This window comes from Magallana gigas, chromosome 10, assembly GCF_963853765.1.
Source record: "Magallana gigas chromosome 10, xbMagGiga1.1, whole genome shotgun sequence".
NCBI classification, from domain to species: Eukaryota; Metazoa; Mollusca; class Bivalvia; order Ostreida; family Ostreidae; genus Magallana; species Magallana gigas.
This window is the reverse complement of record NC_088862.1, coordinates 15956144-15983580: the sequence shown is the minus strand read 5'-3', so window position 1 is coordinate 15983580 and position 27437 is coordinate 15956144. Positions and strand designations below refer to the sequence as shown.

Sequence of the window (27437 nt, the reverse complement as noted above, 5' to 3'; positions counted from 1 at the left end):
GTCAAGGCGAAAAGTGTAGGGCGAGTTAACCATTGGGCAGATACTTTATATCTGTTAACTTTGGTTTAGATAATGCAGATAGACATGCATACTCTAGCGTTTTTTAATTTCATTCTTTTTATACCATAACAGCTTGGTAGTAAACCCAAAACATTAATTTGTAAACAACAAATGTACGTCTATATCAATTAATGATAATAAATGAAACGGGGAAGTTGAATAGTTGGGAGGGGGGGGGGCGCTCCCCAATATTTTTTTCAAAGCAGTCTTTTATTTGAAATTTACCGATATATAGTTTTTTCAGTTTTAAAGAAGGTTGTTGAAAAAGCAACCAACAAAAATTTTAGACACAGAACACATAAAAATAACCAAAACGAAATATATGGTTTAACATATCAAACCATATTCCTGTGTAAACTGGAAATTCCCGCCCTTGCACGGGATACCATCTAGTTATTATAAAAAAAACATTCTAGCCGCAACGAATTCTGTGAAGTGTCAAAAGAACATGCTTTCTGTTTATGTTAAAACGTCTTTTAATAAACAAAAGATGCTGATTTTTTCCTTTCTGTTGTTTTTTCCTTCTCCCTGAAACACCGAAGTTTTGCTACGTCGTTACGTATTAGCTTTAAGTTTAAATACTCTAATTTCTTATAAACAGAAAACAACGTAACTTCGCCGACAAACAAATTTGTGTAATAAAAAATTCATTTAGTGACCATTTTAAAAGTCTACTGTACCCCTGAAAGTAACTAATAGTTACTTGGTCGAGGGATAATGTACTTGCATCGTATCGTCCTCATACTTATACATTGTAAATAGGTATAGATTTACTTTCTCCCGTGTGTCTGTATCAACAAATTGTACAAATGGATTTTGTAATGCATAGTCCAATACATTTCATCAATGACTATTTCAATATTAAATTGAAAATAATGAGTTGATGAAATACGGTCTAGGAGGATCTATAATAATATTTTATTGTACTTGATTATCCCGGCCGTATCTAAACTCAGAGAACGATGCTTTAATTCTTACATAACATCAATTTATGTATCCCGATTGGAGGGTGAATTTCAAGGTTACATATTTTAATAATGTAAGAAATGGACGAAAAGTATATGTTTAAAGGGATTAACATATGAATTTGATGAAAATAAATGCTCTAAAGAATGAAATCGGGTTTGACAACTTGAAATATACAAAAATATATTTATAGGTTGATCAGAGGAAAGCTGAACCATGGGAAGGCACAAAACATTAGCTAAATTTATTAAAGAAAAAGAATTTGGAGACGGTAAGCAAACTGAGATACCTTTCATGGTGAACGTTGCATTTACACTCTTCCATTGTTGATTTATCTGAGGGTTTAGCGTCCAAATCATGTGACAGCAAGCAGCAAAGTAGGAAAAATTAAAGCTTTCAAAACAAATTCATATTTGGTTTTTCATTTATATTTATTTCTTAACAGAATATCTGCTATGATATCTTACTTACTTGATCTCTGTGGACTAAATAATTGTGTCAATGTCAGTCATAAACAAATTGGGATATTTTCATTGCCTTTCTTAATCAAATTATCACAAAATATTTCTACCGTCACTTATAGATTAAGTTCAAAATTCAAACCCTTTTAATTAAAAAAAAAATATTTGGTTGATCAGAAAAAGACGACATTTGCTTTTATATGAAAAACTGAACATTTTTTAAGTTATTCGGTACAAATAATATTTAAGCATTGTAATAAAGAAGAAACAATATTTTCTACCCATATATTTAGATAACTTAACTTTTTCTTACAGCAATTAAAAAAAGTAAATTAACTCAGTCATTGTACCATAGCTTGGCGTGTTTTCTATTGTTAAAAGTGTGGGTTATCTGTACATACCCAATATTTTTTAAACTTCGCCCACAATGTTAGGAAAAAACAACAACTACCAAACTAAATATTTTTAACCAATCTTCCATCCGTACTAACTGTACTGAAATGAATATAAACAAAACTACATTATAATAAATGGACATTGATATTTGAATACAGTCTTTATTGCAAAATAAAAGTGCAGGAAAAATTCAACTTCAGCTTCTGCTCATGCTCCTTTGCCTCACTTTTAATCTTTTTGTTTGGCGTTTCCTCAAGCTCATCCCCCAACGCCGATGGGATTCCAGCTTCTAAAGCACCTGACACTTCGTTTAGCATTTCCGAGGAGGGTCTTTTGTACTTTCGTATACTCTCTACTGATCTATGTCCAGCCCTTCTCATTATTTCTTGCTCCGGAATTCCGCTTGCTACAGGGATGTAGCGCATGTACGCTTACCTGAATGGTTTGTGAAGAAACCGGGAATGTTAGCTTCTAAGCATATGCTTTTTAAAAAAACACTTCGTTTAGCATTTCCGAGGAGGGTCTTTTGTACTTTCGTATTCTCTCTACTGATCTATGTCCAGCCCTTCTCATTATTTCTTGCTCCGGAATTCCCGCTTGCTACATGGATGTAGCGCATGTACGCGTACCTGAATGGTTTGTGAAGAAACCGGGAATGTTAGCTTCTAAGCATATGCTTTTTAGAAAGCTATATAGTTTGTTTACTACGATTGGTTGGGAACTGAATCGTACACTCCCATTCTCTCCGTTTTCTAGTGGTCGAGAATAAAAACGCTGTGAACATTTTTCTTTGACGCAAAGGATGTAAACATTATAAATCTCATGTAGAGATTCTTTTGCAACGTGGTGTTTGAATTCTTTGGGTTTTAATATCGCTGATTTAAGCATTTACCTTTGTTAAAAACCACAGCTGCAAATCAGGTGGCTAAATAATACAATATGATATCGGACTGTAAATATCAACAAGTGGTCACATAAAGCCTTGTTTGCTTCCTGTTATCTTATTTCTATAATTGCCATATTGTGAACAAAGTATGTAGTACTACCTAAATCAGAAAAAAAATATCCATTTATTTCCTTATAATATTATTAATAAATTCCCCGATTGATTCAATATAAAACATTTCTGACTGACCACGTGTTAATATTTACTACAAAAAGTAGCAGACCATCATTCAATGTCATTGGTCAGTGCTATTTGATATTCAGAATAGTATTCATTGCATTGGAATCTAACAGCCAATCGATGCGCAGTATTGTAATCGAGGTACAAAGTATGAGCACTCACGGCCAGGCAAACTACACGCTGTTGGTGGAATGAAAGTTTGACAGACCATGTGGAGCTATACATTTGAATACACAATGATTGGTTAATGGCAGTGTATATGCAAAAGAAGTATACATTTCATGAAAGCAAATAAAAAGTAATATAATCAAACTAACTGTAATAAGACTTCCATACCACGCTTGAATACCTAAATGAAGAACACGTGCTTGCTTCCTACAGAAATTAGAGAGCATGCTTTTCGCACATAAGTGGGCCTACCTTTCTAAGATTCCTTTGACTGGGTATATTAAACATTTCAAAATAAAACCAAATTAACAAAGATATTTTGGGTAAATATATAGCCAATCGGGTTAATTAAAACGCATTTTACAAAACAGGGCCTGTTTTGCTCAATTAATACCACAAGTACAAATTTGCCTAATTGCGTTAATAAGAGAGAGAGAGAGAGAGAGAGAGAGAGAGAGAGAGAGAGAGAAAACTATTACCAATTATATGTCTTGTTGGCCCTCCCGCAAAAGTTCATAAACTTTTCCTCCTGGTCAGTCCCAGCTCGAACTAATCCACCGAGAGTTGCCTGTTTTCTTCCACCACACGCTGTCCAAATAACATACAATTATAGAAGAACACGGTGTTAACTATAGCCTTTGCTGTCTGGATGCCTAGTAGACCCAACTCCCACAACTTGTTTTCCGTTTCAATGCTAATTGGCTCTGCCTATTTTACATTAGCTGCAGAACTGTAGCTCTCCGGGAAAAAAAGTATCAGTAGTAAATTGCATCAAGAATTTAATGGTACTAATTGTTTTCACAGAATTTGCGTATACATAAGATAAATCAGTCGAAAACTAGCGCACGTTTTTCTGCGCAATAAATATACAATTTTTTCAATGGGTGGCCCTGTAGCCCTCCGGTTTTCCCGGAGAGCTACAGTTCTGCAGCTAGTTTTACATGTGATCCAACACCATCGGTCGTCAGTTGTGCCATTTAGGCACTCAATTGTTTACAAAATTCGTAGAAGCCGTAGTTTTTCTTGTCCAAAAAATTGCGAAAGTTTCCATTTTCACGCATGAAACGGAGTAGGCCAACAGTAATCATGTATAAAGAACGAGGGGGTAGGGTGTTCCATCCTTCCATCCATGCTTTAATTACAAATTTACCCAGTAATGAGTTGATGTTTTTGGCACTAAAAAGTGCGAGTTTAGGAATGACTGTTCCTAGCTCTGGTCGCCATTCTCGCTTTTCTCCACTCCATAAACAGGGAAAAGGCCCATTTGGTGTTTTTTCTCGTATTCTTGCTCTCTGTAGAGGTAATAAGATTTGATACGTCAGGGTCCTTTACGAAAGCAAACCTGGCTGTTTCCTCTTGTTCGCATTGGAAGTTGTCCTCTAGCGAGTCCATCATGATGTCTACTGTGAGCGATTCCCCCAGATCAAAATGGCCAATATCAAACACAGACAAATGACTAAGAATGAATTCCAAATAAATACACGCACTCAATCTCGCTATTGGCTTGGGACAAGGTAAATTCGTCAATGGTTTTGTCCCAAAGACTTTCAGTTTCCATATTCTCACTCATGTGTCCGAATAAATTAAGAAACACGTGTACTGTGGTTTCATTAATATTCAAGGGTATCAATTTTCGTGGATATAGTAAAAATCACAGTTTCAAGGATACGTGGCCAATGACCCTATCAATACAAAATATTAATAGAAATTGCACTTCAATGAACATTTAATTTCGTGGAGCAACTTAACAACGAAATCCACGAAAATTGGTATTCAACGAATATTGATGAAACCACAGTAAGTAGAAAAACGGATATCATATATAAAGTTTTTTATTAGCTCACCTGAGCTGAAAGCTCAAGTGAGCTATTCTGATCACTTTTTGTCCGTTGTCCGTCCGTCCGTCCGTCCGTCTGTCCGTCTGTCTGTCCGTCTGTAAACTTTTTACATTTTGAACTTCTTCTCTAAAACCGCTTATCCAATTTCAACCAAATTTGGCACAAAGCATCCTTATGGGAGAGCGAATATAAATTGCAGAAATAAAAGTCCGATCTGTATTCAAAGCGGAGAAAACCTTGAAACTGTAGAAAAAGGGGGGTGCATTTTAAAAAATCTTCTTCTCAAGAACTACTGATTCCAATTCAACGTTGTTTAGCATAAATTATCCTTATGGGAAGGAAAATATAAATTGCAAAAATTAAGGTCTAATTCTGTTTCAAATCTGAGTTATTACGAAAATAATAATAAAGGCAAGGCGTGTTTCAATCAGTTTAATAGCTTCGGATTCGGCATCCGGTAAAATGGGTAGACAAGACTTGGCCTGGGCAAAACAAAAGATTGGCAGTTATTAATCTGCCAATCTCATTAAAATTTCAGGATATTTGATGGACCAGTATATTTGTATTTGCTGTAAATATTGCTGCAAAATAAAGCGTATTTGGAATTGACGATTGCCGATCTGCCCCGGCTTTTATTTTGCCACGGCCCGGGTTTGCGTACCCTTTTTACCAAGACTCGTATTCCATACATCTAAAACGAGGTTCTTTGTTTAAAGCAGCCATGACATTATACGAAAAAGGGTCGATCTGACTATGATGAATTTGCTTGTTGTGCAACAGTTCGCGAATGAAGGGAAAGTTTTGAAACATGCAAAATATATTGGTGCCGATTTTGTGAAGTAAATTGAGGCTAAATATTTCAATAGGTTGACAGTTTTCACACATGACGTTGGTGTTAGCTTGTTCTGATTTTCGTTTCGTTTTCATTATTTATGCTTTGTAACCTGGGAACTATCGTCTGTATTTCGTGATTTTTACGTATCAAATCAAACAGAGACTTCGGTAAATCAAACAGTTAACTGTTTACCTGCGCAAATTAAGCAAAATCTGATGTATCAAAAAAGTACTGAAATACAATTCATTCTATCGGTAATTCGGCATTATATTTTGCGTAATGGTATATTAATGCAATAGGTTTTGTTGAGATGCTCGGCATTTTCTCGAGTTTATTCAGTTTAAATAGAGTTTGATATTGTTGTCGGAAATATGTAGGTATATACATGTACATGTATATATATGATTCATTTCGAAAAAATAAATTGTGTTCTTTATTTGTTATAGTGCATGTTTCTTGTGTTTTAATTGTTTACAATTTCTATTTACTAACCATATTTGAGTGTTAAGCTTCGAATTATAAGCAAGATACAGAGATTTGCTCACAATTCTGTTTGTACACAGATCTTAAAAACTAAAGATATTTATAATAATTTTTAATATTTATTAAGAAAATTTTCAAAGTCTCTTCTTCCAGAAACCAACTTTAACAACTTGTTGTATTGTAAACTTAACCTTTTTTAGCTCACCTGAGCCAAAGTCTTCTCAAAAACTATTAGGCCAGGAAAGCTCAAATTTGAGTGGAAGCATCCTCAGATAGTGTAGATTCAAGTTTGTTCAAATCATGGTCCCCGGGGGTAGGGTGGGGCCACAATAGGGGGATCATGTTTTACATAAGAATATATAGAGAAAATCTTTAAAAATCTTCTCAAAAACTATTAGGCCAGAAAAGCTCATATTGAAATGGAAGCATCCTCAGGTAGTGTAGATTCAAGTTTGTTCAAATCATGATCCCCGGGGGTTAGGTGGGGCCACAATTGGGAGATCAAGTTTTACATAGGAATATATTGAGAAAATCTTTTAAAAATTTTCTTCTCAAAAATATTTGGCCAAGAAATCTCAAATTGGCATGTAACCATCCTTAGGAAGTGTATATTCAAGTTTGTTCAAATCATGGTCCCTGGGGGTAGGGTGGGGTCACAATGGGGGATGAATTTTTATAGATAGAGAAAAATCTTTAAAAGTCTTCTTCTCAAAATTATTAGGCCAGGAAAGCCCAAATTTGAGTGGAAGCATCCCCAGATCATATAGATTCAAGTTTGTTTAAATAATAGTCCAGGGGTAGGGTGAGGCCACAATGGGATATGAATTTTTACTTAGGAATATATAGAGAAAATCTTTAAAAATCTTCTTTTTAAAGAATTTTTGGCCAGAAAGGGTTTAAACTTGTGTAGAGGCATCCTCGGGTAGTGTAAATTCAAGTTTGCAAAATCACAGTTCTTAGTGGTAGGGCGGGACCGTGATGGCGGTTTGAATTTTTACATAGGAAAATAAAGAGAAAATCTTTAAAACTATTCTGGGAAAGTGTTCGGTTCAAAACTCAGTACTTAGTGAGAAAGCAAAGGTTATGCAGATTTAAGTCTGATGAAACCATGATTCCCTAGAGAAAAATAGGGCCATGAATGGGGGGGTATATAGGAATAGAGACAAATCTTCTTACAGGTACAACAACAAAAGGGGCTAGGTATTTACCAAAATATAAGAGGTTGATAAAAATTGGCAGATTTTCAATTTTTTTTAGCAAGATCTGCTGTAATCAGTTGTCAAGATATTTTGATACTGTAATGCTAATTTGATCAGAATTAAGGCAATTGTTGCTCAGGTGAGCGATGTGGCCCCTGGGCCTCTTGTTATAAAAAAAATCACGTGATAATAACACGTTGGAATGATAAACTTGTTTTGTGGACAGGGTGAATAGCGTCAGCCAATCGGATAAATCGTGTGTCATTTATTGTTTCGTGCCACATATTTCCAGAAATATTTTTGTTCGCTTATGTTTCATTGATTGTCGTAAATATAGAAATATATTGTATTGTATATTAAACGTTTTTACAACCAAATAAAAAGAAGAAATTTTATTATAGAAATAATTACAAGTAACTCTCTGGAAAGAGGCATTGCACAGATACATGTATGAGTTCTTAACTAATAAAATGCATTTATGTAGATTTTTTGAAGCAAATACCGGTACTAGAAGTCAGAAAATGATTAAATGTGAAATAAAAAATATAGCAACGAATCGCCCAAATATTTATATGATTTTTTGAATAATTGTTTAAGAAAAAATACCGTTTATCTTTTAATGTGGATAGAAAGTCGTTCAATGGTAATACATGAAGTGCACAGTGCATTGTAAAGACACCAATATTGGTACCAATCTGCATAAAGGCTAGTGTGCACTAAATACATGTGACTACACTCAGCTCATGGTTTACAATATATAATGCTGTTAGTAAACAATGGTACAAGTAACTTACCTTATATAATATTGTTGATTATGTTCAGATACACAATGGGCGTGGTCATAACGACACTCAGGAGCTACGCTTCATCGTGTCATTATGACCACACCCATCAGATATCTGCACATAACCAACAATATTATATGGGGTAACTACTACTTATTCAGTGCTGTTCAGTTAAAATCATTTATAAAAATTCTTTCAACGTCTTGTATTGTTAGAGATAGGAATATGTTAACTTTATATATTTTGGTATATTGACAAAATGTTGTAATATTATTGGTGTTCTTTTTACCTCTAAGTGGCTGACTTTTTTTGGATCTATAATTTTTTTTCTATTTTAGGACATTTATCTTTTATTACCAAAAAATCTAACTTGAAAAACATTCTTAAAGATTTTCGCCAAAAGTAATCTATGTAAACTGCATTTTTCTCTATTATAATTACACAATTACCATCGTTTGTAAACAAAAAGAATCATCTATGCTACTCTAAAACCGTCATCAATTGATACCTAATTAATTCTTGAATGTTTCTTGACCAATCAGAGACTCCTTTGCATACCAAATATACTCATTCACTTTGATTGTAGCACTCCTAACAATTAATAAAGACATAGTTAAGCGATATTCCGCTTATTTATCTAATTTACGGATTGTATAGAAAAGTATTTCGTTGCTGTACAGTATACTTAAAGTAAAATAACCTCTATGATTTTAGAATAATTTGTCTGTTTTGATTATTCCCTTCAGCTGACGCGATGGAGAAAGGGATTTCAACGAGTTTGGATGACAGTAGTATAATCAAGTTTCTTTTACAGACATTAAAGGTGATGGAAACTGCTTTTACCGTTGTCTGGCAGAAATCCTTTATGGAAGTCAAGAGAGGCATAAGCGGATACGGCAAGAAATAATTCAGTACATGTCAGATGACGAGTGGATGACCAAAGAAGAAAAAATTAATAGATATAGAAAATTTATGACTAAAAATGACTGTTATGATGACTATTTAACGTACGTATGCCATAAGGAGTAACAATAACATTTTTGAAACCAGTCTGATTTGAATATGATACTTTATGGATCAAAGGAAATTCCTTTTTTTTAAACGAATACTGTAATTTGATCTGTAATATCTATTTTATGCTACATATTCAATTTAGTCTGTCATAATTTTGACGATAGAGCTTTTTATTATGGAGTTATATAAAACAACTATCGTACCTGGTTTAATATTCAGGTTAATCAAATCTTATTATTCAAATGGCGTCCGTATTAATTCATGTCTTTTTAGACCTTAAAAAGATAAAATAGGATGTCACTCTTATCAGAAAAAAATACTTCATTTGACTTTTTTTTATATACTTTTTTAAAAATAAGGCAATAATTGTATTCAAAAATCTTTGGCATATTTTTTTCAGACTTCATAGTAACATTGGAAAATGGGCGGAAGACGTTATAATACAGGCAAGTGCAGATAAATACTGCCTGCATATTTTTGTATCATTCTACACAAATCACAATGAAGTCATACGTACAGTAGCCAAACCTGTACAAGCAGAAAGGGAAAATTACAAGAGAATTTTTTTGAAATTGGAAAATGGCCATTACACTATAATTTCAAAAGGTAAGAAGTACTTTTTTGTATATATAAATTGTATTTTTCTGTCAATGCTTCTTTGCATTAAAATCTTAAAAGTTTAGGTAACCTGAGTAACTCAGTTGATCTATTGTCATTGGTCTTCGTCTGTTGTCGTCCATCTTCCGATACCTCTATCAAAATTGTGTGTATTGTCTCTGGGATAGTTTATGCCCTTAAGTTAGGCCAATATTGCCAAATAGTAAAACTGTATATATTAAAAATAATTGGTTTGTGCTTCTACAGCAATGAGAGTTAAACTAAACGCATGACTATAATTCACATGGAACCCTGTACCAAAAAATGTGATATTCATGATTCGAGGATCAAACGTTTATGGCCAATTAATTTAAGAATTATTGTTTGCACACATCAAATTAAATAAAAGTCAAAGGAGTCTCTGGTTAGGATTAAGACTCCTAAAATAAGAGCTTAAAAGCTCAATATGTTAAAGTGGAGGCTGCTATAATTGTATAACAATTTTGACATTTGCTATATAGTAAGGGGAAAAGAATGTTTGGGCTTGATAAGTATTTGAAATAAGAATGTTAAACAAACATTCTCAAGCTTGTTTTGTTTATGATCGATGCGTAGTATTTAGATTCAATAAATCCGATCGATCGAGGAACGGAACCAGCTGTTTCCTTTTCTAAATATATCCAAGCTCTGGATATTTTGTGTTACCATACAGAAAATCATTCCATTTACTTTGAATACTCATGTCTTTGAAGAAAGATAAATATATTGTTGATATATCATTTGATACTGTAATGACTAAAAATGGGCCAAATCAAATTTGATATAATCTGAAATAAGACGCATGTCAGGCACATAAAACAAATTACCTATAATTTAGAAATAAGAGTTCATTATTATCTGGACATATAAAAACTTTGTTTGAAAATCATGTTTATCTCCTTACAGATCTAAAGGTATCGCCTGAAGAACCTTGGTTTGATTTATTAGGTCCGCCAGCAGATGGACCAGAACAATGTAAGTGCAAGAACGGGAAGCATACCAAACACTTGTACAAGAAACTATATAATTATAGAATAACAATGTTATATAGTTTAACAACTTGACTTACAAGACATAGTGTGCCTTACCTTGATCCATCCTTAGAAGGGACATGGGCAATGCCTGCAGTCTAATCCATGAATGTTCTTGATATTAAAGTATTTTAAGTTGAAATCAATATCGTGTATTACAGTGTGGAATCTGACCAACTGACCAAGGCAAACCTATTCAGATATACACACATCAATCTCTTTCTCATTACCTCCAAAAACAGACTCAAGATATTCCCTGAAATCTTACATCCCTTCTCTCTTTCTTTCTCTGTTTCTCTCTATCTCTTTCTCTGTTTCTCTCTCTTTAAATGGCGAAACATTAGGTACTTTATTGATCTTTTCAAGATATGAGGTAAATTGATTACAACTATTCGATTATGAATACCACATGTCCCAATTCTAAGGGAAACTATTCCCGTTTAAAGACATTATCTTAATTGTCTTCTGCTTATAATATTGTTGAATTTTCAATATTGTTGTAAATTAAAAATACAATTTATCAACATATCTAACCAGCACATATATTAATAAAAGGACTATTTAATATATTAATAAAAGGACTATTTATTGTAGATGAATATAGCAGTTTGGCCTTGGATTATAACAAGTGTTTTACCAAACAAGGAAAATTTGAACAAATTTATAATTTGAAATATATTGGTAAGTGTTTTAAAATAAAATCAGGAGGAACTAAAAAGAACAATTTGATAAAGCATATTGATTTTAAACTTATATTTACTTATGTCATTTAATCTTTTTTTTTCAAATTTTATTGTCATTTAATCTTAGATACGTTTCTAAACTGCTTGTATTTCATTACTATCTGATAATAAGAAAAAAGAAAAATTCCTAGAGTAAATACTTATCTTTATGAAATGTTGTATTATACAACCATTCCCTCTGATCTATCGTGAAAAAACGTATTGTAGTCTTTCTGCTTGAATTTATTGGTTTTTTTGCGTTATTTGGTTTTAACTCTATTGGTAGTTTTGTATACATCTATAATATTTTACTAAGAGTTATTTTTAACCTGAATAAGGGACCAATCGTCCGGACAGTTTGATATTTTCTATTATCATGTCGTTTGTAATTTTGTTGCTTTCGATGTAAAACATTTCAACTATATTTTTTTTTCTGAAACGAAACCTATGAATATTGAGTGTTGTTTGTATTATAGTTCGATCCATTTATGTTTTCAATCTTTTGAATTTATATTACAACGTGACTTTAATCTAAAACCAAAAAATTCTTTAATTTACCAAGATTTTTGTTCAAGAGATAGCAGTAATTGAGTTTGGATTAAAATAAGATATGTTAAAATGGCTTTTAAGTTTTATTTGAAAATCATAAAAGCATTAATCTAACAATGTTTTGTAATATCATTGTTTTACTCATTAAAATACTTAATGGTCAAATATACCTTTAATCTAAATAAAAAAAAATATACACTTGTTTTTATATTATGTTTTGTTTTTAGAGGGGGTTATAGATCGGATAACTTGTATTTAAAAATTTTCTTTTACAGGTATTTTAAGAGATGAAAACTCCTTTCTTAGATGTTTATCATATTTGCTGAATGGAGATCAAGACAAGCACGACCAAATTAGAATGAAAATAATTAAATTTATGTCTAATGATAAATTACTGTCCAAAGCAGACAAATTAAAAAGATATGGAAAACTTATGGATGAAAATGATGACTATAACTCGTATTTAGAGTAAGTTTCTTAAGATTTTACAATAAATTTTAGGAAGTCAATCTAATATAAATGTTCTTTAAAATTAATTTAACACTTTTAAGAAAGATAAAACATAGTTTTTTTTGGAACGGTTTTATATTAATCAATTGTTTTACATGTAAAAAGTGCTATTTGATTATTTGTTTATTTGCTTATCTTAAGCATATTTTTTCAGACTTCATAGTCAAAATAATGAGTTGGCGGATGATCCCATAATGCAAGCGAGTGCAGATAGATACGGTCTGGATATATATGTGTATTTTTACCGAAATTCCAATTGTATCCAACGTATGAGAGCCAAATCACTACAACCCAGAACAGAGGATAACATGAAAATATTTCTAAAATTTGAAGATTATTATTTTTCCTTTGCAGAAGGTAGTCTTTCCTTTTCTGAGAACACAATTTTTTCCTTTCCTTCTTTGAATTAAAAATGATTATTTTTTAGTAATAAAAAACATTCTTTTTTAAGATCATCTTGCAAAAAAGCTAAAACTTCTGTAAAAGCATATTACTCAGGTGCAGTAGATTCAAGTTTATTAAAAATTATTATCCTTGGGGTAGGGTAGATCTCAAAGGAAGAATCAAATTTTTATAAAGGAATATAAAGAAAAAATCTTTATAAATCATCTTCTCGAAAACCACTTGTTTACAAAAGCTGTACCTTATGTGAAGACATCCTCAGGTAGTTTAGATTCAATTTTGTTCAAATGATAAATCTTATAGATAAAGTGAAGCGATAATGAGTGGGGGTCGAAGTTTTACATATATTGAATATAGATGATAATTTTCAATATTTTCTCAAAAACCGTTAATCTAGAAACGTGTTACTTGTAGGGAAAAATCCCCAGTTAAGTTAAACTCAAGATTGCTTAAACCAGGATACCTAAGGATGGGGCCAGGCCACAATTTATGGGGGCACCTCCTTGGAATGTATAGAGCAAAAATCTTTAAAAACCTTCTGCTCTAAATCCAATTTGTAAGAATAACGGCAACTTGTCTGGAATCATCATCAGGTAGGGTAATTAAAGATTGTTCAAATTACGATCACAATAGTTACGGAGGGTCACAGTTATGGGGGAAGGTCATATTTTTACATTAAAATATACAGATCAACATCTTTATAAAGAATTCATCGTCTGGGTTAGGTTGTGGCCACAATGGGGGAGGAGGTAACATTTTTCTTTTGAATAATCAGTTCATAGAAAAATCTTCACTTCAAAAACCAAAATAACTTTAATTAAATTATCCACAGACAGAGTATTTTAAAAAGTGTCAAAATTGTAATCATCAGGGGTAGGGTTTGGGCACATCAGGTAGATTTATTTACATAGAAAAAATCGTTCAACTACATGTATAATTAAATAACCAATGTTATGATATATGATATTACTTATAAGTAGAAATTTTGACATATTGTTGATTCTCAATTGTTTCCATTGTTGCCCCTATACTATTTTTGGCCCCCACATGTGATTCAAAGTTTGATGTTCATTATTTTCTTGAGAATTACCATTATTTTGTTATGACTCCACAAGAATTTTGGCATTACATTGTTTCTTATGTAAAGGATATGACCCATATGTCTTTTGTGAATATATCAGTATTTAAAATTGGGGTTTCTAGCTTTACAAATTAAATTATTTGATATTCACTATCATGATTGGTAACGCATTAAAACTTTTATAATTTCTGGTTAATATAATTGATGATAACATATGTATTAGAAAACAAACAAAACAAGAGGCCCATGGGCCACATTGCTTACCTGATCAACAATAGGTATGCTAAAATCAGCTTAATTTAGTCAAATTACAAACTATCTGGACAATGTAGTTCAATACATGTAGATCCTACATAAATAAAAGTTCATTTTTTATCCTAGATAATTTTATGCATATACATGTAATCAAGTCCCTTTTCTAACAGGATGATTCTATAGTCATATCACATGTTGGGCATTGCAATTCTCAAAAAATTCCTAAACAATTGCTTACATGTATATATGGGATATGAACCTACATACAACTCTGAACCTCTTGTGTGGCCCAAGAATTGTTTAAGGGCAAAAGTCTAAAGAATTTGAAAGAATCAGCAATATGTCTAAAATATTTTGCATTTCAGTAAAACCATATATCATAACATCTCATATTTTATGAATAATTATAATATTTTCCTTTGTCAAATTGGAATCCCAATATGGCCCCGTGCACATTTTGATTGGAAGAATTTAAATCTACATTATCTGAGGTTACTTTCAGTAAAGTTACAGCTTTTCTAGGAATTTTTAGAAAAAGATATTTTAAAATTTTTCTGATGTAAATTTTTAACCCATCACCCCACGTTGTGACCCCCTCCTACCTCCAGAGATAATGATTTAAACAAACTTGAATTTTCGGTACCACACGTTTGTATCTACACTACATAAGAATGTTTCCACACAAATTTCAGGTTTCAGGGAAGAAGGTTTTTAAAGATTTACTCTATATATTCTATGTAAGAATTCGCCCCCCCCCCCCCCATTGTGGCCCTACCTTACCCCCAGGGACCATGATTTGAACAAACTTTAATTTAATTTACAATATCTGCGGATGCTTCAAAACAAGTTTCAGCTTTCCTGGCTGATTGGTTTCTGAGAAGAAGATTTTTAAAGATTTACTTTGTATATTCTATTTAAAACTTTGACCCCCAATGTGGCCCCACCTTACCCACGGGAAACATGATTTGAACAAACTTTAATTTACAATATCTGAGGATGCTTTCACACAAGTTTCAGCTTTCCTGGCTGATAAGTTGTTGAGATGAAGTTTTTAAAAGATTTACACTATCTATTCCTATGTAAAAGTATAACCCCCTATTGTGGCCCCACCCTACCCCAGGGGGTCATGATTTTCACAACTTTAAAGTACACTACATAAAAATGCTTCCACACAAGTGTCAGCTTTCTTGACTGATTGGTTTCTGAGAAGGAGATTTTTAAAGATTTACTCTATATATTCTATGTAAAATTTGACCCCCATTGTGGCCCCACCTTTCCCCCGGGGACCATGATTTGAACAAACTTTAATCTACACTATCTGAGAATGCTATCACAAAAGTTTCAGCTTTTCGGGCCAAATTTTATTAGAAGATTTTTGAAACATATCAACAAAATTTAATGGTTCCTTATAATCTCCCCTTGAAAGAGAGTGTGGCCCTTCATTTTTACAAACTTAAATCCCCTTTCCCAAAGGATGATTTGTGCCAAGTTTAATTGAAATTGGCCTATTGGTTCTGGAGAAGAAGTCGAAAAAGTAAAAAGTTTACAAACAGACGGACGGACGGACAGACGGACGCTGGACAAAAAATGATCAGAAAAGCTCACTTGAGTTCACAATTTTAAGAACATGTACATGTATGTGTTCATTATCCGTGTATGTAACTACTGTGATATGGATTCATATAAATCTCATTACAGATCAATATGAGTTACCGGACGAAGACTGGTTTGACTTATTATTTTCATTGGAAGATGGAACAGAAAAATGTAAGTGCGATAAAGTGTAATATTAAGACTTTGAAATAAAATAAAACTATGAATACCACATAGTTCCTCGGTCAAATAAAGGTAATCGACTGAAAAACGAAAAAACATATCTGGTGTTGTATAGTAAATCTTTCCTTGGACGACTGATTTTATAATGAACTTCACCCAAGGAATTCACTTACTTGTATGTAGCCTGTCTTCTATTAAAAGGGAAGGCTCTCACCATAGAGCAAGTCATCTTTTCAGCCTTACGTACAGTACCAATCAGACCCAACCTAACAGAATGTAAACCCCAACAAAACCCTGGGTTTACTTTCTGGGTTTACTTTGGGTTTACTGTAAACCCAAAGTAAACCCCAAGTAAACCCAGAGTTGACACAGAGAGTAAACCCCAATTAGAATATACCCTGAAAACAAACGCTACATGTGTATTCGGAATAAACAAGGGGCAGGAATCACAGGCAGTAGGATGATAAGATAAAATACAGATCTGCTTCACACTTCAGTGCGTATAGTTGACTCCAAAAGCAATTCTCGAGTAAACACAAAGTAAACACCGAGTAAACCCAAAGTAAACCCAGAGTGGACCCAAATCTTCAAAAAGTAAACCCAAAGTAAACCCAGAAAGTAAACCCAGGGTTTAGTTGGGGTTTACTCTGGTGTTAGGTTGGGTCTGATCGGTACTGTATTGTATTATTGAGTTCATTATAACAGAATTAGTTTAGGGTCCTTGTTTTGATGTTTTATTACAGTAATTCGCAACACAATAATTTCAGCCCAGTTTAAAGCTGCAACATACAATGCCTATCTCTGTGGGCAATTGTTTTAGGTTAGATCGGGCGACATATAAGTGTCGAATATTGCAGACATATTTGTTTTGGCTCACCTAAGATGAAAGCTCTAGTTAGCTTTTTTGATTACTTTTTGTTTGGCGTGTCTTTTTTCTGTCTGTCTATCTGTCCTTAAACCTCTTAAATCTTTGACTTCTTCTCTTGGTACAAAAACTTGGCACAAAGCATCACTGGGTAAAGGAAATTTAAGTTTGTTAAATGAAGGTCAAGTCATTTTTCAGAGGAAGATAAATATTGATATCTTTTTAAAAAACTCTTCCTATCAAAAACACATGATATCCGGGAGAATATAGGGTATTTTATGGTACTGCTAATTGTTTCTTTAGTAACTGTATACTGAAGAAATAACTTGGGTATTAAGCTATATCTACTTCCTACATATAATGGCGAAACTACGTGTATCACGTGCAACACTTCCAGTAAAATATGGTTAATATTCTTCATTTTTCGCCATTTGTATTACGCCAAGTTAAACAGATCACAAGCTATAGCTAAATAATAATCTTAAAAGGTCATGGTCACCATTTTGGTCAAATTTTTTTTTTCGATTTCGATGTTTACAATGCTACAGTAAGGCATTTTAAATAGGCAACCAAAATTTGAGTGTCTTTTGTTGAGTTACAGATCTTTCAGTTCTTTGCTATGTAAACAAAGCATTTGTTTACATTTTGAATTTTGAAGTGAAAATTCCAGTTTTAGACCTAAAGTGAATGTGTTAATCGTTAGGAACTGTTTATTTATGCTTGAAATGAATAGGAAGATAGACAAATCAGCTTGAAAAAAGTTGTTCAGTGGTATATTGAACCTTTGTAAACATAAACAGGGCATGAGCCTTGTTTACATGACGAAGAATTGTGAGCCCTATATCTTGCTTAAAACTGGCACCCAAATTTCCTTTGATCGTTAGAAATGAATTTCTAAGGCATTGTAAATAATAAAAACAGAAAAATAAAATTTGACCAAAATCATGACCATGCCCCTTTAAGGTTTTATTTCATTTTTACCATTGCTGAAGCTGAAAGAGTGGCGAGTAAGCTCTAATTTTAATACTTATTGTTTGGGCTCTAATGCAAAACTTTTTTTGAAGGTGTAAAGGACATCTACTTGTTTTCAATGTTAGAATTGAAAGTTCTTACACTAATATTTCAAATAAAGTTGATGTTTAGAGGACTTCCTATCATCTTTTATTTTTCTGATCATGAAACACTTTGATTTTCTGTAATGTTATTTACAATATTATCTTTTTGTTACAAAATAATACACATAAATCATAATTTTAAAAAAAAACAACTTTTTTTTTGTAGTTGACGAATGTGAAAGTTTGGATTTGGACAATTGGAAGAATATTATTTTATATGGATACAGAAGAAGCAACAGGTAACGATTCTAACATTTTATGGTATAATACATATTTATACTTGAAGTGATATTTTTTTATAATTCACCTGAACCGAAGGGTCAAGTAAGCTTTTCTGATCACCTGTTGTCCGCCGTCCGTCCGTCTGTCTGTCTGCTTGTTTGTACACTTTTCACATTTTTTACTTCTTCTCTAAAACCAATGGACCAAATTTAACCAGACTCGGTACAAAGCAGTCTTACAGGAAGGAAAATAAAGGGCGCCTATTTGAAAATGGAGATAATTGCAAAACAATGAGTATAGGGTGTCTGTCTTTAAAAATCTTATTCTCGAGAACAACTGCACCAGAAATGCAAATATTTCACAAAAACTTGGTTATTAAATTAAATCAAGTTTAACAACGAAGTATGTAGAAAAAAGGTTTAAAAATCTTCAACTCAAGAACCACAGCAACAGAAATGCGATAATCACATCAAACCATGTTTCTTTGATGAAAATGTTAAATGGTAAAAATCGTGACCATCGGGCAAAAACTGTGGCCCCAGGCGGGGTTTAAAGTCATAGAAATACGTAGGACAAACGTTTAAAAATCTTTCTCTTAAGAACCACTGTACCAGAAATGCCAAAATTCACACAAAAGCTAATTTCTATAGTGAAAACTTTAAATTGTAAAAATCGTGACCCTCAGACTAAAACTAGGGCCCCAGGTGAGGTTCAGATCTTAACATAGAAATGCGTAGGAAAAAGGTTTAACTCTTTTTCTCAAGAACCACTGCACAAGAAATGTCAATATTAATACAAAAGCTTTTTTATGTAGAAACAATTTTAAATTGTAAAAATCATAACCCTTGGACCAAAACTGGTACCCAATGTGCGGTTCAAATCTTTTTTCTTTTTTTTTGATATTTATTATTCAGTTTTTATACAGATAACAATAATTCATAAACAATACAGGAATAAGTTAGGAAGACATAAATCTAGATTTGACGATTAATACATAGATATCTTGTATATTAAGTCGAATATATTTTGTTTTCAAACAATGAATATACATAAATTGGATAAATTGTATTTTAACAAACAATTGCATTGTATAAGTATATGTATAATATAGAAGTACTCTGATACTATTGGACAATTATGGTCCACCAGGGTCCTTACAACACAAAAAGTCCAAACACTCCCCAGTGGACGATGCTACATGAGACTGTTCTCTCAAAGTAGCTAAATACTTTATAGAATTACAAATTAAAAACATGTAAGTACACGTATATATCACAATGTATCAGCAAAATTTGAGAAAATACGTTGTTTGTCACATTTCATAAGACGTAACATAGAAGAATATTGAATAAGAGCATTTTTTACACTTTTACACACATTTATTTCAGTTTCTTGCAGAGATTCAATTCTACAGTACATTTTGTATTTATATATTTTATAAGCAATGAAAGAAATTAATAAATTCAACGACTCAATCTTGTCGTTTTGTTCTAAATAAACGCCTAGAATAATATGTTTCCATTTTATATCGATTAATAAAAAGGAACCTAGTTTTCTCCAAATATGTTCAACATTTTTACATTCAAATAATAAATGTTTAGTGTTTTCAATTGTTTTGCATATATTACAGTTATCCCCCTTGTCCCTTAACCATTTACTTAAATATGCATTGTTGCAGAGAATATTATGGAGCATTTTGTAATTAAATTCAGCTATTTTATTGTCATTTATATCTTTGACTTTTCTCGTGTATATATTTTTCCATAGATCTGAATCCTTTAACGGTATTGCAAACTCTTGAGAAAGTTTAGTTTGATAACACGGTTTAACAAATTTCTTGTGTATTAAGTTTTTATAAGAGAATTGACATTTTTTTATTGAAGCATGACACCCCTGTTGCAAAATGAAATTTCATTACATTTTTAATGTTCAAATATTTAACATTTGTAAAATTATATTTTTTACACAATGGTTTTATAACTGATAATAAAGTTTTATATTCACAAAGCCAGTTAGACTTTCTCTTAATAATAGTGGAAAGCACTTGTAGTGTTTTTATATTCCCGTTATCATCTATTAAGTCCTTTAAGTAGAGTTTATTACTGTTAACCCAGTTTTTAAAAAATAATGTTTCTCCTTTTTTATTGATGTTATTGTTATTATTCCAAATGGGTTGTTTTAAAATATCGTTAGGTGATATGTTATCGAAGTTACATCTTTGTTTACATTCGTTAAATGAACTTAGAATTTGTTTGTAGAAAAGTGGAAGTTTCCCTATTCTATCCAGTGCATTTAAATTAGTTTCAGAAAACTGTAAGACGTAATGAAGATTTAAATTAGCTTTTTCCAAAAAAACTCCCAAGGATTTCAAATAGAGTGCCCTTAGAAGATAACAATCGTGGTATCCACGCTGCTTTTAGAGCCTTGAACTTACTTTCAATATCTATAATTGATAAACCTCCATCTGTTATATCACCTATCAAGGTATTTCGTTTGATCCTTTCAGATTTGTCCCATATGAAATTAAATAAGAGTCTTTGGACCTTACAGATATATTCTTTATCTGGTATACACAATATAGATGCAATATAAACTAGTTTTGAAGTTGCTAATGTTTTGATTATACATGATTTACCAAACACCGTTAGTTTTCTACGTTTCCATGATTCAAATAACTTTACCATGTCGTGATATATTTTCATCCAATTTTTATTGTAATATTCTTCTTTATCATGTCCTATATAAATACCTAAATACCTGACAGCTTTATGTGTTGCTTTAATGCCATTGATTTCATCATACATATCTTTAAGCCCCCCTAAAAGAATACATTCGGTCTTGTTTATGTTTATTTTTGATCCGGCATGATTGCAAAACTCGTTTATAATTTTCAAACTTAAATCTAAAGAATTCTTGTCTTTAAGAGCAAGTGTTAAGTCATCCGCATGTTGTATATTAATGATTTCTTTATCATTATCACCCTATTGTCATACTACATGTTTAAGATAACCATCCATTATTTTTCATTTTAAATTTAGGGTTTTTATATAATATCTCTACCCATTTAAGAAATTGATCGCCAATATTAAATTTTTTCAGTGTTTCAAAAAGAAAGTTCCATTCTACAGAGTCAAAAGCCTTTTCAAAGTCAAGAAATAATAATATGCCATTTTTGTTCTCCGAATCGCAATATTCAAATATATCTAATATTAGTCGAGCATTTTCACCTAATAGTATGTATCTGCCTTTAACATAAGCCGTTTGATTTCTATTAATTGTGTTTGCTAATATTTTTTGTAATCTTTTAGCTAAAACACAAGCTATAATTTTATAATCTGTATTTGTTAAGCTAATTGGTCTATAATTTTTTAACAATTGTTTTTCGCCTTTCTTGTATATTAGTGATATCACAGAGAGCCTTTGAGATTCAGACATCTCTTTTTGTTTAAAAACTTCTTTAAGTGCGGCGTAGAAAATTGGTCCAATAATGTTCCAAAAACATTGGTAGAATTCACAGGTATACCATCTAAGCCAGGAGATTTTTCTCCTTTCATATCAAGTACAGCGTTTTTGCATTCTTCGAAAGTTGGGAATTCATCTAGCATCAATTTGTCTCTTTCGTTCAACATTGGTACCTCTATATTGTCTAGATAAGTCAAAATCTTGTCGGTTGGAATATTTGTGGTTTTAAACAGATTCGTATAGTAATTAATCATTTCTCCGATTATTGAATTTGTGGTATATATCATATCTCCCTTTGATGTTTTTAGTTCTTTGATTATATTAGATGTTTGATTTTGTTTTTCAAGATTAAGGAAATATTTTGTGGTTTTTTTCGCCACTTTCTATCCATTTTGCTTTTGATCGTATTTGTGCCCCCTTAATTTTTTTGTCATAAAGCTCATTCAAAGTGGTATAAAGTGCTTTCAGTTTACCATAATCAATATTGTTATACCGGCTATTTTCAATCGTTTCTATTTCTCTTTCAATTAAGATGATTTTTTGTCTCATATTGTTCCGTTTATTTTTTGCATAGAGTATGGAAAATTCCTTAACTTTACGTTTAAAAAGTTCCCATTTATCTATTGGATTTTGCACTTGATCTACTTCATCAACTAATTTTGCAATATAATCTTTGTATTCCTTTTTTCTAGATATGAAATATCTAATTTCCAATAATTCGGACCTCTGGAATTTTCAGAGATATTAAAATACATTTTTAAATATCTATGATCACTCATTCTTGTGCCGCGGGAATGAGTACCCGGTAATTTCCTCACTATAATATTACCTACTTGAAAACAAAAATTGTTCCTCATAAAGATATAGTCAATTCTACTAAAAGGAATATCTTGGGCATTACACCATGTGTCACCTTTCAGTTCATGATGCTCTCTATCCCAAACATCCACCAAATCAAGCTGTTTTAACAAGTTTATCAAATAATTCTTACTTTTATCTTGTTTATCATTGACACGACAGTTAAAATCACCACACAAGATTATGTTTTCATTTAAACAATTTTTCGTAATAAAGGTATGCTCTCTTTTTAAAAAATCAACCCTTTTGTTTATATCATTAGGTGCGTATATATTGACAATTGTAAATATTTCATTATCAAATTCAACATTCAATAATATTTTCCTACCATCAATTGACTTTTTAACATTTAATATTTCGACACTTAAATTCTTTCGAAAAAGTATGGAAACACCTTTACTGTGTGACGAATCGCTAAATGAGTGAAAAATTTTCCCCTGCCATCCGGCATTATATTTAAGTTCATGTTTATCAATAAAATGGGTCTCATGTAATACGATAACATCACATTGAGATAATTTAAGCCATTCATATAATTTTTGACGTTTTTCATCAGAGTTAAGCCCTCTTACATTAACTGAAAGGATTTGTAATTTTTCCATAATATCTATATTCTAGGTACATAGAATACAATATAATAAGTGGAATTCAAGTATTAACATACCCAACGTAATCATGAGTTTCAAAAGAGTCAGTCACTGAGAGCATCTATGTTTCCTCGTCATCTCCATCCGTCTCGGATGAGAGGTCTCGTCCGGATGCGGAATCGGAATCGTGCTGACGGGCGCGTATTGCACTGAGCATAACCGCTATGTCGCGCTACTTGCTGCTCTGTTTTGAATTATGCTTCTGTTGTGGACTGCTCCATTGGTCACTCTTTTTGCGCTTCCGTACCTTTTTTACAATTTTGCTTAGGATATGCCCTAAGAGGTTTTTACCTGGCCATGCTTGCTGCTTGGTAATTTCCGTTCCTGTTTTGTTGAGCCCGGTCCCCCAGGTGTCATTGTAAGTAGATTCAGCTAGCACCACGTTTCGTTTGACCGATCTTAGTTTTTCCCGGAACTGCTGAACTTGGACGCATTTATTTTCAATCACTTCGGTCATGACGGCTTCACAGGTAGTGGACCACTGATCGTTGATCCTGACCTTGTCACCGAGTCGTTTGGCAGATAGAGCATCTTTAGCTGTTTGGATGGTTTTGGCTGCATCGAGGTCGCCACACCGCATTGCCTTAGCATTTTGAAAAGCATGCTCTGCCGATTTGTGACAAACCCCATAGAGATTGATCTCGCACGGAAAGAAGTTGGACAGTACATTATCTTCTCCGTTGAATGCAATCACATGTTGCTGGGGCTCGTAAGATTTGCATTTCGGGTCGCCAGGAGAATGGTCTTGCTCCAAACACACCTTGCATTTAGGATTCTTTTTTCAGTTGTTCCTGGTGTGATCTGTGTCCCAGCAGTTGGTGCACAAAAATTTCTTTTCATGCTTAGGCTGCCCATAGTGAAAAATGAGGCATCTTAGCCCAGCGCAGTGATGAACTCTATCAAGAGATGTTCCCGGAGAAAGAGGTGCTACATAAACGAAGCGGTTACCATTCAAAACACTCGTCATTCTTTTGGTGACTGGGTGTCTGATTTTTTCATACAATATTTTGCTTTTCAAATCTAATTTTAGATTCTCTAAAAGTTCGAGCACAGAAATGTCGGACACCGAAAGCGGTAATCCACAGATTCGGATTTTTAGTGTTTTTTCATTTGGGTTATGGTTTCCCGAAGAATACGGGTTAGTTTCAAAAAAGGACAGGGAGATGTTGTTTATCTCGCAACCGTCAGAGAGAAGTTTGTCCCTGCTTTCTTTGTCTTTCAGGTAAAAACGCCACAGGTTTCTATCCTGATGTAGGCAATGTAAGGAATTGCCCACTACGGCCGTAACACTTTCCATAAGATCAAAGTCTGTGATCCGACCTTTGTCTTTGCATTGAATATCTGAATCCTTTAGATATAACGGTTTTATCGTCGGCTCTGAGAGCTGCTCAGCCATGACGGTACTCATAATCATACAGGTATATAACACAGGTAATACAGGTGAGTAGATATCCACACGAGATCACGATTGTAAACAATCAAGCAAAAAGTCTATCAAAAATCCAAAATCAAAAAAGCAAGAGAAAAAAACATATATACAAAACCAGGAAGGATTCCTGACAAATATCAAATGAAAATGAATGATCCAAACTCAATAGATATGCGAAAATTGTCAGAAGACTCGGGAGCCCGGTACAACGCGTCTACCTTTTCCCGTGTCAAATGACGAAAAACACGGTTCAAATCTTAACATAGAAATAGATATCAAAAACGTTTAAAAATTTTCTTCTCAAGAACCACTGCACCAGAAATGCAATATTTATAAATAAATAAAGTTTGTTTATACAGTGAATATTCAAAATTGTAAAATTTGTGACCTTTGGACCAAAACTGAAGCCAAAGGCGGGGCTCAAATTTTAACATAGAAATACATTAGAAAAATGTTTAAGGATTTTCATCTCAAGAACCACTGCAACAGAAATGCCAATACTAACACAAAATCTTGTTTGTATAGTGAAAACTTTCGGGCCTGAGGTGGGGTTCAAAGTTTAACATAAAAAGAAAAAATGTTTAAAAATCTTCTTATCGAGAACTAAAACACTTCAATTTGTGAGATTACTATGCAAACATCGTTACATAATGTAATCAATAATGGCGTGACCACCGAACTTATACCGGCCCCTGAATTAGGGTTCAAAGTTTATACATATGCATGTGTATAATGAAAATTGTTTAAAAATTTTCTGTACAAGAACTACAAAGCTACAGTTTGTTAGATTACTAAGCAAGCATTATAAGATGGTGTATATTGTAAATTGTTTAAGCTCACCAAAAACCACGGGACAATACTGGGGCCTCTGAGTGGATTCAAAGTTTAAAATAGAAATAGCCTAAGCTACGAAACAGAATGTTACAAGGAACTGTTGTTCAGGTGAGCGATGTGGCCAATGGGCCTCTGTTTGATTCATGTGCATGAATTAGAAAAAATGTCTACATGATGCTTTCTTTAGTTTATATTTCGATAGAATTAAAGAATTTGAAAGAGAAAAAAGAATTACCAAAGAACTCAAGAAGAAGTGGAATTTTAAAGGTATGTTTTGATTGTAAAAATATGAATTATTCAATATTTTTAAAATGGTAATAAGGTGTTTAACAAAGAGTTAAATGAGCTTCTCTAAAATAGCTTTGGAATTATTTTATATGCATATCCATTCTTTTATAATCACTCAACTAATCAAACTTAACAAAAAGATTCCTTATTTAATGTACGCGATTCATTTTAGTTTTTGAAGAACCCACTTGGGATGTTAACTACATTGCTAACCATATTGCTGATGAAAACCTCCCTGGAAAAAATGGATCGGCTTAAATTGTTTGGAAAAGATGGAAACGCAACAAGGAGACCAAACATAAACTATCCAGAAAACTATCAGCAAATGAATGTGGTGTTTCTTTCTGAATAAAATTGATTTTTTTTAACATTTACGGATGTTTTTACATTGAATATTTTGAGTTCTTATATGTACAAATAATGTTGCTCTACAAAAGTATTTAAATCAACACTACATCTACAAAATGTACATCTTTAGTTCTGCTCTTTAAAAAAAACAAACGAAAACATGTTTCAATCGAATATAAGTTGTAATTTTATAACCTGTCAGTCTTTTCATAGCGACCAATTACTTCAAATTCTTCCTCATTAAAACCGTATCATCTTCAATGATTTTTAAAGTGACATGCACATGGTCACAATTTAAGTCAATTTTTTTATATTATTGTTTATAATGTTTCAGTAAAACATTCGTGATAACTGACCAAAATTGTAGAGTTACAAATGTACCTAAATGTAGTTTGGAGATTCATAACTCACAATTCTTTGTTATGTGCAATGTTTTTGTTAAAATTGGTTCAATTTACAGTGAAAAAGGTTCTTTTTGTAGCTCTTTTTTTATATCTGCTAATAAGTTTTGGACATAGATCCTAGCGTTTGTCACATTCATTTCAGGTAAAAACGAAAAAAATGAAAATGTAAACAAAAACAAAACCTGAGCTCTGTTTACGTAACCAATAGTTGTGAGCTCTGTATCTCACTTATAACTCGACGACTGACGTTCAAACTCTTGATGAATACTAGACATGCCTTATTCAATCATTTTAGATATTTAAAACGAAAAAAAATTAACCAAAATTGTGACCATGTCCCTTTAAACCGCGCTCTACTAGAGAGGGGGGTATAATGTTTTACACAATTTTTGCATTGATTTAATTGAGATAAATCTCTAAAAATCCTCTTAAATACCCTAAAACACTTTGCCAGAAAAACTGTAACATGCTTATGTGTGGAATCATACTCAGGTAGGATCATGATCCCAGAACATAGGATTACATAGAAAATAAAACTCTATAATTAAATGCCTTGACTGTAACTTTAGCGAAAGCATTTTCAGATAGTTTGGATTTATTTTTGTCAAAAAGATAGGGTGGGGTCCTTTTTTAGGTTCAATAGCACATTTTCGGGTTGTTGCCGGAACACCG

The 27437-nt window shown here is 32.6% G+C and overlaps 1 protein-coding gene across 2 annotated transcripts; it reads left to right on the top strand.

The window, feature by feature from the left end:
- Positions 1-1217: 1217 nt before the first annotated feature.
- Positions 1218-26387, top strand: LOC105332703 (uncharacterized). 2 transcript variants are annotated; one of them, XM_066073115.1, is made up of 11 exons: positions 1218-1297; positions 9132-9324; positions 9732-9937; positions 10874-10942; positions 11593-11679; positions 12545-12737; positions 12934-13136; positions 16216-16284; positions 18440-18512; positions 25928-25992; positions 26186-26387. In XM_066073115.1, exons 1-11 carry the CDS (start codon positions 1243-1245, stop codon positions 26269-26271), a joined length of 1299 nt encoding a protein of 432 aa, XP_065929187.1. In that variant the 5' UTR covers positions 1218-1242; the 3' UTR covers positions 26272-26387. The 2 variants fall into 2 exon arrangements, with proteins under 2 accessions (XP_065929187.1, XP_065929186.1); XM_066073114.1 differs by having other exon boundaries at positions 25913-25992.
- The last annotated feature ends 1050 nt before the right edge of the window (positions 26388-27437 follow it).